Here is a 12,139-nt window from a genome sequence, read left to right on the forward strand (position 1 = left end):
CATAACAATATGAGGAAATGAATGTGCCAGCAACAAGTCCATTTTTATGTTATTGTTGGTTTTCTCTACCCCTAGGTACAATAAAATAAAATAACAATGCAACTGTAAATTGCCATGTTTTAAATTAAAGCAGTCATTGAAATTTCTGTACAAGCAGCAACTTTACCCTTTACAATATGCACTCTATAAGGTGTGCTAGCAGAGCTTATGTCTTTAGCTTTATGTACAAAATACTCATTTTAAATGCTATAAGATGGCTTTTTGGTTATGTTTGCCAGTTTGTAGGATGGCTCTTAAGTGTGAACAGCGTGCTATATAGGAAGTTAATGTTAACAGCAGTAACACTTGTTGCACTGATGGCATTTCTCGTTCCTCCTTCTATACGGCGATAAATAGTTTTCTTGCACTTCTAACTGAATATTTTTTCACATTCTATGTCTTAATTTTTTTCCTCATATTTCAGCCTCCCACCCCTGTTCCTCTCTAGCTGTCAGATCAAGCTACAGTCTGGGACGTTTTAAAATCTTTTTGTATCAGCCTTGCTTGGCTTGCTGCCTGACCCACAGGTCGACTAGCCACCAGGAAAACTCCAAGCTCTCCAGATGGCCAATCCGTTTATGAAAGCAAGTTACCAAGCCCTTCCGAACATCAGTGAATGCTGCAATTTCAAATCATATTTCTTAGGTTTAATATTCTGAACATTGGAAACTCAAAATATGCTACATGCAAGCTTCAGTACTGATGGCATTTTAATCAATCCATCTGTGCCTACCACTGTTCATCCTTAACACTTTTCATGAAATAATAAAAAAAAGATGAGACAAACAAAAGAGATATATTCAAGAAAGGCCTTTATGTCAAGGACAAGAGATACTGTTAAGCAGGAGGTCACAGGAGTCCTTTGCTTTCTCTAGTCTTCTGATTGTTATAATGGAAATTATGAAACCATCACCACACAGCTCCAGTCCGTCAGCATCTAGTCCACATAACCAGTACCATCCTATTGTAAAGATGTAAGATGAATGCAGCTTTCTTATTGTTTTTACATTGTTATATGTTGTATTTTCATTCTTTGTATTGTGAAGCATTTTGTGATTTTTGTCTGTGAAAAGTGCTACATAAATAATTTTACTTACTAACTTACTTCTTTTGCTCAAATTCAGACCAAACTAGTCCTCACTATCCTCACTTTATCACTGTAATATGCTATATTTACACTGTCTTTTGTTTCAGATTTTTATCACATTGTTACATGACCAGCACCAACAAACCTCCCACAAAATGTAAATAATGGAAACCCAACATAAACACCATGGTTTTTAAGAACAGTGTAGACATGATGAGCTATACCATGGAAGCTACAATTTACAATGGCCCAGTATTTGAGGGTTGTTTATAGCACCATCATAACTTCTCCAGTAAACTTTGCTTTGTGACTCTTACAGTCTTTGACAAGGCAACAGCAATAAGTAACTTAGAAATGCTTGGAATTTATGGGTCATTTGGACTGATGCTAACATGTTATTTGTGGATTAGCTGCAGATTTGACATGTGATCTTCAAAAATTGGGACGCAGCTCAAGAGTTTCTGAGGAGAAACTGAAGTTCTTCAATTTCATTTGGAGCAAAGGCTTTTACTATGGATGTTTAATGTCGTAGTACACGATGTTATTCTTTAATGAAAACCATTTGGTAGTTTTTCTGTTTTCTGCTATCACTGTCATTAATTCATAACATTATGACTTTCTCAGTGGTAATATTTGTGTGAGAGAATAAAACTGTTTGGCATGCCCAATCTCAGAATGAAGTAGATGGATAATCAAAGAAAAATAAAAATAAAAAACAAAAGCGCTCACTTGGTGATTCGAATGAAGGGACTTGGAGTATGTCAAAAAGAGCATCTAATTTTTCAAAACAATTCCTCTGTTTTCAAACATGTAAATGCTTTAATAAGAAAAATGGATTTGGATTAGATTTGTGGATTTGAAAGAAACGTTGCCTTTTACTAATGCGAAACCTCAATAAAATGAATTACTATGTTTTTAAGTTCAAATGTAATTTAAAAGCAATATAATATAAAAAAAATAATAATACCCAAGTAAAACTCAGTCCCAAGCTGACAGGCATTCTTTTCTGTGAGAGAAAGAAATAAATATAAATTCTTTGTGATTATAGTCAATGTGTTGATTTACATTTAAAGATCTAGAATTTACGTTAATACTAGATGATGTGTTAACATAGCTACAGATGTCTGGCTCTCATCAAACTTATTGTACAGTAATTTATTCTGAGTGAAAAGCAGCTGCTTGCATAAAGGGAAATAATTTTGTTTTGTTTGGTGACTACATGCATTCAGCGATGAGCAGAGTGATTGGCAGCTAAATAGCTGACTCCGTTTTCAGAAGGACATTTGAATTATAAAACTGAGCCTTAATTACACTGAACAGAATTCAATTGTACAGTTGTTATTGAGGAGTTTGTATTATTTAGTTTAAGGGGGGGAAAATACCGCAAATTATATTAAATTGCAATTTTTGTGATTCAGGAAGTCGAGCAGATGTAACAGAAGCTTGCATGATTAATAGGATTATAAAAATGCAACTGCAGAGCAGCATGCCTCATGTTCAACAACAGCGGAAGGACTGCTGAACTATGTATCTTTGCTTTCCTCTTGCTTCAACACCCTTAACATTCAAATGACCTCTGAAGGCAGCTCGGGGATTTGCCTGATAGATATTACAGTATTTTGTCTGTGTCTGCTATGTGCTAGACTTAACTTCCACCCTCCCCCAACCGTGGAAGCTGACCTTTCATATTTAATATACCATGTTGGGTAAAGGTCAGTACTGTTTTGGCTTCTCTCCACTGGTTTTGTTGTGTGATTGGAAATGCCTGTAGAGTCTTCGATATATAAATATTTTCATGTTGGTGTCAAAAACATGCAAAGGGCAAGTAATCATGGTATATTTTCATTCAGAGAGTTTTGAGATTCATACCTCAGCTTACACCTGAGCCTACAGAGCTATCATGTTATGAGTCTGTCCTCACATTAATTTCCATTACTTCTGTTCAGCCATGATCAGCTTTGTGTTCCCGTGGCCTCGGGTCGTGGGCATGGAAGGCTGGAAATTACTGTAAGGCTTTATGTATCGTGTCAAAAATAAATACTGTTACTGGGGAAAACATCACCTATTCGAAGCACTAAATTATCAAGATATGAAAGTATATTTTCCTTCTTTACTTTAGATTTCATGTCAGTGACTTGTTTTTTTTTAATTTTTTTATCAGTCTTCACTTTCAATGAAAAGGCAGTGGATTTCTTACATTTGATTTTGCAATCATATAGAGTGCCTGCTGCTGCCCAGCTGGATGACAGGTGCAGAAACCTAAACAGCCTCTTTGAAAACTGAATACCTCGCTAAAAACACGTACATTATTTCATTACAAGGGGAGCTTATAGTATGGGGTAAGACACGACTATTTTTTTATCCCTCTACGTTCAGATTGAAACAACTTTGACCTTCAACATATTTTACTCATCTACTGGAATTTTACACTTTGTTTCATCACTCCGACTTTCATTCTGTCATCATCTCTCTTTGTGGTGGTTCTGTTTTAAGACTTGGGAATGTAAAAGGCTCCAGTTAAGCTTCAAATGCCCCCTGTCCCCCACCACAACCCCCCTCTTCTCAATGAGATGGAAACATTAATCAATTAGGTTGGCCCTTAAAGGATCTGAAGGAGATGAAGCTCTCCTCTCTCTGAAAATGAAATGCCACAGACTTTTAAATCCAGTCAAAGGGCATTTTCCCCAATCTTGCTCTCTTCTTGTTCCCCCCTCCCTTTCATTCCCCACTCCCTGTTTCATTCATCTTCCCTCCCATCCCCCTCTCATTTCTCATGTGCAACATAAGTAGAAGGTCGGGGAATGAGAGGATGATGAAGAAGAGGGTTTATTCAGAAGTGGAATGGGAGGATGAGGGGATGATTGAGCTGTAAAAACATGATTAAAAGTAATTTTTTGCAATTGTGCACAGATGTTTGGAGGAATCGTTTCCATTTTCTTGCATCAAAACAGAAAGAATTGCATGCACATTTCCTCACCTTATTTCAAAGCTAAATTTTAATTCTAGTAACAGTTTGACATTTTAAAATTCATTTCTTTTGGAAAAATACAACCAAATCACAATGCACCAGTTATATGTCAGACTTGAGAGTGGTGTATCAAATGATAATCTAATAAACTGCCATAGATATCCACATAAATAGTCAATATTGTACGTGGTTGCTTTGCATCTGGTAGAAATTCAACAGCAGCTAATTACTAGTATGAAAAAGGGTCACGCAGAGGGTGGAGCAAACTGCATGAATGGCAGTTGTTTCAATGGATGATTGTCCAAAGGAACAAGAGACAACATAGTCCCATTATTGAATGTCAGTGGCTAGAAAAGGTTAGCAAAGGTTCACCATTGAGCAGCCCTTTGTGCTGCGTATAATTGTTGTTATTCTGGAACTGACATACATAATAGTTTATTTGCACACTTTAATTCGCTTGAGCTCTGGCACAAAGTGTTTCTGAATTGGAAAAGTTTTTATGTGCTGCAGAAACACAGTCGGACAGGGAAGGAAATGAAAAGTACTGGTGGTCAAAACAACGTGCACATATGTTCTGAAGCAAAAATCTATTCCTTTGTAACATTGTGGTCAGTGTTTCAATTTTACACAACACGAAACTACTTGCTGTGTCTAGGAAGTCTAGCTGTAACCGTGCATCTGAGCAATAATGGTGCCTTGTTACCCAAAATGTCATGCCACCAAATCCTGTCATGTCATCATTTCCATTGTTTGTCTTGTTTCCTACTTGTCTGGATTTGCGTTGTCTTCTGTGTAAGATCAGAGTAGAACAGTTTTGAAGAGAAACAGGAATTCATTTTCGGTATATGGTTGAGTTAGAACAACCAAACTTACTGACCTAAAGGGTTTTTTATTTAGGTAGCTTGACTTTAGTGGAAATATGAAAGCAGAAAATTAAGTACCTCAGTACCAGTCTGATGTAGCTTAAATTGACATAAAGTGAAATTTATTGCATGAGAGGCAAAGTCAAAGGCAAAGTCATTCATAAAGGCATTTATAAAGGCATTTACAAAGCATTTTCACAAGCTGCTCTATAACAAAGTGCTTCGCAGAACACAAATGACACAAATCAAAGCAAAGGTGAGTCTTTTTAGCATAATCAGTTTCCATGGGTTTGACTTTTTTTTCCTCCCCACACAAATATGCTGCTTCTGTGTAATAACTGCGAAAAACAGTGTTCTGTGTAGATTCAGGTCATTAATGAGTCATCTCTCTGCCTAATGGACCAACTGAACTCTTTCCTGTTTACCATTACTTTGCTGTTTGCTGTACTCTGGACAACCTTATATGGAATTGCTAACAGTGGACCAAGGCAATGTTGTTGCAATATTCACAAGGGTGCTAAATTAAATCAGGGAGGTAAGCAGCAACATTTAGGACTGCAAATTTTGGTTAAAAGCAATGTAAGTGGATGCAATGGGAAAAAAAATCATAAAATAACCTTGCTCTGCTCAGATGACAGCAAAGATAACACTTGACCTACAGAGGTCCTCGTGGTAATTCCTGAAACCAAAGCACTGGCCTCTGTTTTACAGAAGAATAAGCATTAATATTTTGCATAAAATGACCAACAGCAAAAGTCTTGTGGTGTCTGATGAAACTCCACCTTGACAGCTTCACTTCCCATAACTAGTGGGGAACTGAAGCTCTTATTATAGTGACATTAAATAACACTTGCATAACTCTGCTTATTTGTTACAGATGAAAGAGTAGGCTAATGTGTGTTCTCTTGTGTAGGAGGAGGAGAAGGCCACTTAAGAAATGGTGAATTTAATGTACGGTACAACCTCCGGAGGTACAGTGTCTAGAGGATTTTTTTGTTACAAACCAGGCATTTTTCATCTTATTCACTGATCTCCATCCATTATCGTTAGTTTGGGTTTCATTTTGATGCATTAGGAGCCATGTAGTTTGAAAAAAGGTTTATTATTCAAAGTAATTATCATCTTTGGGTTGAAAAGAGCTTGTGTAAAACACACTACAGTCCACACTGAAACAAAAGCACTAATCACTGAATGGGTTGGTGACACACTGAACTTTAGCACTGGAGAGTTTGTTTCCTGTTTTAAATTGTTTGTCAGCAATGGAAAATGTTTCTTTAAATGGTAAAAAGCAATGCGTCGATAACATTGTTACTCAAGGAAAATACCATTCCACTGGTTTATATACAGTTGATGTTGAGTAACACACATCCAGCAGATGAGAGAAAATGAACTTCAAAGTCAGCTGTGGTGAAACTGTAGCAAATGTTATCTGTCACTTATCTACGTCACTGTCTAACAAACGGGCACATTTTTGCCTATAGGCTAGCTTGGCATACCCTCAAACAGAGAATGAATGAACAGCTGCCTGCACTAAGTCCAGATAAGGCCAGCTGACTTGTTGTGGTTTTATTCCCCATTCTGTTAGCGAGAGGGTGAAAAGAGGTGATGCAGCAATGTACAGTATGAGAAGGTTTTTTTGGAAATTAAAGCATTTAAATTTCATCAAGTAGATTCTGAAAAGAGAAATTAGGGGCCTGCAAATACTTAAACAGTAAGAACGATGACCGAGGTACCCTAACCTTAACAAGGTGATTATTTTAACCCAAACCATTTCCTTTTGAGTGGTCTTGTGATTAAACCAGTCTATTTTTACATTGTAAATAAGTAAGGTATGTTTTTTTTTGTTGTTGTTTTCAGCAGTGACTTCTTTAATAGGCTTGAATGGTTTATGTGTAACATATTTCCCGTTGCTGCTAAGCTGCTATAAATGCAAATAACCTAGCATATAGTCATTTAGGTTGCAGTCACTGGATAATGCCAATAAATAGCAAAATTATGCATCCTTGTTAGAACATTTCTCACTGACACACTGTCAAATTCTCCCTGTAGTTACAGAATCTAGCAAATTGACTCGCATTTGGAACTGATGAATCACCTTTTGTTTCTGTACTTTGTTGTCTTTGTCTTTTTGCTTTCTCTCATACTGACAGTCTTAGAATTCTAACCAGGTCATTTAAAATTCAGTCACTGTCTTTGCCGTTTGAATTTGCAACTGATCTTTAAACATCATCAAAGAATATAGGTGAATTGTTATTGGAAACCCCCACCTTTGATCACATTTTTTTTTGTAAGAATCCGCTTAGAACATGTCAGTCCAAAGTCAACAAATAACCCTGAAAAGCTGATGATGGTAAACATGTGCTGCATCAACATAACTGATAATTTGTTTTTTTAGAGGTTTAATATTGCACAAGGTAGAAAGTTGCTACTTTTTGTGATATTTTAGTAAGTCACAGTTAATTTTGAGTCCACTTTTTGTGTTCTTTAGGGAACCTTGTGATATATGTGAGTTAAACATTTACTTAAAAAACAGCAAAGCAGCAATTGTTGATAATCAGTGCACATTTCTATCTGGAAGAAAAATTAAAAGCTCACTTAAATGGAAGCGGAGAGATCTGAGGGGCAGAGTAGAAAAAGAAGAAAGTGTTTTCGTCTTTGTCTTCTGCCTCTTATCAGTAAGTGCTTTATTTTTAAGTGAAATTGTACGTCAATTACCGAAAAACGAATGTTTTCTCTCCAAAGTTGATTGCTTGCGTTTAGCACGAAGCACTGCAAACATCAGTGAGGTCTTTTACTGCTTTATTTAAAAAGGAAAATTATTGAGGTCTTAAAGTCATTTTCATCTAAATGTTATATTTCTGCATTGAAAAATTAGTTATCAATTTATGAAAAGTAAAATGACTACAGCTCAGATAAAGTTATTAAACCAGCGCTCCTGACATCATCGAAGTACAAGCAAGGTTATAACCCTTAATGGAAACTAATGTTTTATTTTTTCCTCTCATTTCCTGATGCTAGCAGGAGCTCTTACCGTGGCAATAAAAATGTTTGTGCCACTATTGTGCTGAATGGATGAATAGAGGGTAAGCTGGATGACACGATTTGCATTTTACACTGGAAAGTTTTTGTCCTTGAATGTTAAAGTTTTCCTGACTATGCCTCAGTTGTGTGTCATCTCCCTTTTATTTACATGTTACACCATTCTCTGTGCCCCTCCACCACACATTAATTTCTCCTCATCTCGATTTTTACCGGCATCCTTCGCTTGCACTTTTTTCCACTTACCCGATTTCTTCCACTACTTATTTTTTTAATCACCCATTTTCCTAATATATGGCATGAGTCCTTCACTGTTCTGTTTCACGTAAGGCTGTAATGCAAAAAAACTACACGCATTCTTTCCCAATGAAGGCATGAGTCCTCATGTGCCAGATAACCCTGTGTACTGTATCCTCTGCTGTAAAAGCAAGCGACTGAGCGAACGAGTAACGGTGAGAGAGAAAGTGAGAGACAGGCAGAGAGGAATCCAACACAGAGGTACAGAATTGGAAGAAATCAGTATCCTTGTGACAGTTAACCTTATGAGATTGGAGTCAGGACAGCCTGAGCTGGCAGCTGATGGCAGACTGCAACAGCAAGCCCATGGTGCAACCCATCTGTGCCTGGTATTAACGCAGGCTCAAACCCCAGGGCCAGAGCCACCATGCCGTGTGTTAGCAACATGGACATGGGCAGAGTCCTGAGGGGGCCAAAAAGTCACCCACTGGGATAACAATGGCAGCTTGGTTAACATAAACACACTCTCAAAGTGAGAGAAAAAATACACACTTTGCGCAAGAACGCAAGAATAAATTGCACATAGCCATAAGACTGAGCACACAACACCACTTCATCCCATTTGTAAAAATACACATTTGGCTGGGAGCAAGGTTATTTTTTCTTATCTGTACCTCGCTAAAGCTATGGTTGTTCTGTGTGTGCATCATGCTGTGTTGACTGCTGTGTGAGCATGTTTTCTATTTGTCCAGCTGTGTGTGAATGTGATTATGTGTGTGAATTCAAGGGTCAAAATTAGAGCAACAATTTATATCGCCATAGTGAGAAAATCAGGTCAGGTGGAGGGGAAAACATTTATCCCTACACAATGCAACAGATGCCTGACACCAGTAAAATACCTTAAAGTGGCTAAAAATGTTAGGTTTTGCTGTGTCAGAGAATGATTTTAGCACTCTATCTCTGCATAGCCATGACTCCATAGTTAGCCAGCTACTATAGTTAGCTAAGGCATCAAAAACCAACTCACAGATTTCTGAATGATCTACATTCCACTGTAACACAACCTAAATACTGTCAAACTTTCAACAGCATTATTAAATTACAAAAACCAACACACCAGATAACCCTGGCATATTAAATGATCAGAAAACACAACAAGTGTCAAGATACAATAGTTTTCCAAGTCTCGATGATACCCAATGTCTTATGACCTCTATCAAATTTTGTCCCATAAAATGATTAATTTTACTGTTTGGTGGCTTATAAAGACAACAACAACAAAAAAACCAACATATTGTCCCATTTCCCAGCTAAGGTTTCCAATCCAGTAGATGGAAGCCTTTAAGCATTTATTTATTTTGCACCTTCAGACTATACAAAATCAGGTGAGAACTGTTTTCCCCTCAGCAAAGTTGGGACTTCTAGTCTTCTATTATCTGATGTGCCACATTAGTGGTGATCTGGTTTCTTCACAGAAGGGAGATTTGTGACATCATATGTGAGGTCAAGTATTTTCCCATTACCTAGCAATAGGTAGATGATAAATGAGACCACAATATGAGACCACTGACCATCCACATGGCTTCTGTGGTCCACTGAGATAAAACTCCCGAGTTTGAAATTGGACGGATGAACAGTTGTGAAATGCGAAGAAGATACACAGAGATACAGAGATTCCTTTATTTATAAGTGAGATGTATTCCACTGGCTGCCGACTCACTGAAATGCATCAAAATACATAACAATATTTTTTATTTATATGACAAAACTGCTGTAAACAACATTTAAATAATGAAGTGAAGTGAAAAAGTTAATGAGATTCACCGTGAACTTTATGGTCCAAATTATGGCAGCATTAGGCTGCACATCATACCAAGTACGTCATTTAAATTCAGGGTCATATCAGGAATCTCAAAGCATAAATTCATGTTTTCATGAAAATATAACATAAAGCTTTAAATTCCTATTGAATTGAATGCATTTGTATTTTCTGTGTCTGTCAGATATAGTGTTATTACACTAAAATTAATTAAATAGTAAAGATTAGATGTTTAGCCATTTTTTAAAAGATGAACAGAGCCTGTGTAAGAGCTGATTTGATCATTTCAAAGAGATTTCACAAAAAAACTAAACATTTCTACAGCTCTTTGAATCAGCCAAATGCCCACACCCCAGTGTTAAATCAACTTGTGATGCTCTCACGACCACGCAGAGAGGCTGTCGTTGGCCCACTATCTGAGGGTCACTTAAACTCACTAATAAAGACTTATTCTTCACTATACCTCGTCAATCCTCCCAGCCCCACTGACCCTCTTCTCGCCTGTCCTCCTCTGACCGGTAGAGGTCGCAGCCTAGCAGTTGCTGAGTGGACGGGAACGCATGGATGGATCAGAGCGCTCCCACATGACAAAGCTACAGCGCGTCTGGAAACGAGGAACGGAGAGCGGGCGTTTTGGGAGAAACCGTAGACAAGATCATTTCTTCACCTGCAGCACGCCCGGCTTGTTTCGCTGTCAAACAACTACACTGTTTAGCTTCCTAGTTTCAGAGATTACTGAGGCGGGCATCTGTCTTTTCTTTCCCCCCTCTTTCCAAGTGAACTTTATAGGGATGTTATATATGAGAGCATCAGCGTGCAGTTAGGGCCGAAGTAACTGTAGGACGGATATAAAGACTGAACATCTTCTCGTACTACTTTTTTGTTCGGTTTGATACACAAAAGAAAAAAAAGAGAGGGAGAGAGACGTGTGTGAGTGAGTGTGTGTGAGTGTGTGTGTGTGCAGGAGAGAGAGAAGTCGCACAGGTTTTTTTTTTGGGAGCTACGTTTTCATGCCGTCAGTCTTGCGGACTCTGAGATGGACGTCAGATTTTATCCAGCTCCCCCTTCAAGCGTGGGTTCATGTACGCTACCGACTGACTCCGGTTTGGACTATTACCATTCCAACAAGGTAAACGTTTACGGTTACTTTAGTCGGTCAGATGTGCAGCCATAAGTTTCATGATGTATATTGAATACGCATGGTGGCAGACGGGTCGTATTTTTTCAGGCACGCTGTTTGAAGACCTCTAGTGACAAGTGCTGCACTTTTGGTTCCCTCGGGATCAGTGAGTGACAGGCTGCATTTCCCCGTCAACTTCGTTGTATTTCTTTAATGTATTTGGACTCATAAACTTTGCTAAAAAGGACACCTGCTTTGAGATCGTGCACGTGAGGTGGCGTTTAATTTCAAATCGCTTGTGTGTTAGTGTGAATAAACTGGGGCTGCGTTGTGCTGTGGATGTCCTGTGAGCAGAGTTGGAGCGCACCACTTTATCTGGCGCACCGGAGGAGCTGGTGATTGCTTTCAACAACCAAAACTGACAAATGGACAAAATGAACGTGTGCATTTTTTTCTTGTCTTCTAATATATATAGACCGCCAGAATGTTTTCTATATGATCTAAATGCTTCAGAATTAACTGCGGAAATACACTTTCCAGCTACTTTACAGGGCCAGTGCACTATTATTCCGAAATACAATTATCAGCATTGCGTTGAAATATGAGAGCATGCTATGCGTATTGGTTAAGACTATACTTCTACATGTTGCAGCGTGATTTGGCATTTTCGTCTGTTTTATTTTGCATTATTGCTCGGTAAGATACTTTCCATTAGTACTAATCACTAGTATATTTTGGCATGCTTGGTTATCAACACCTGTATGGACAAAAATTCAACCACATCATTGTGCGCATAATAACTTTTTAGAAATGATTATTCGCCTTTGCCTTTAAAAGAAGCCTTCCGTGTTTGGTTAAAGTTTGATTATTATATTAGCTTTTGTGTTTACATTAACACTGATAAGAAGTGCTGGAAAAATTAACTGCGTTGTACGCACGATTCAGTAGTAAAAGAAGCGTTTATTGA

The 12,139-nt window shown here is 37.9% G+C and overlaps 1 protein-coding gene across 5 annotated transcripts in view; it reads left to right on the forward strand.

Annotated features, from left to right (window-relative positions):
• The window catches only part of tox2 (TOX high mobility group box family member 2), a 102,653-nt gene that overhangs the window by 6,190 nt on the left and 84,324 nt on the right, over positions 1–12,139 (forward strand). For 2 of the 5 annotated variants that reach the window (XM_082534205.1, XM_082534209.1), the window contains exon 1: positions 10,578–11,181. The exons of 1 other annotated variant lie outside the window; for it this stretch is intronic. In XM_082534205.1, coding sequence (XP_082390331.1) covers positions 11,089–11,181 — 93 coding nt within the window. In that variant the 5' untranslated portion in view covers positions 10,578–11,088. Of the gene's footprint in view, positions 1–10,577; positions 11,182–11,375; positions 11,447–11,489; positions 11,613–12,139 lie in introns of those variants that run through there. 2 more of the 5 variants (XM_082534208.1, XM_082534206.1) reach the window with 2 other exon arrangements.

The sequence above is a fragment of the Aulonocara stuartgranti genome (assembly GCF_965226115.1).
Source record: "Aulonocara stuartgranti genome assembly, chromosome: 5".
Lineage (NCBI taxonomy): Eukaryota > Metazoa > Chordata > Actinopteri > Cichliformes > Cichlidae > Aulonocara > Aulonocara stuartgranti.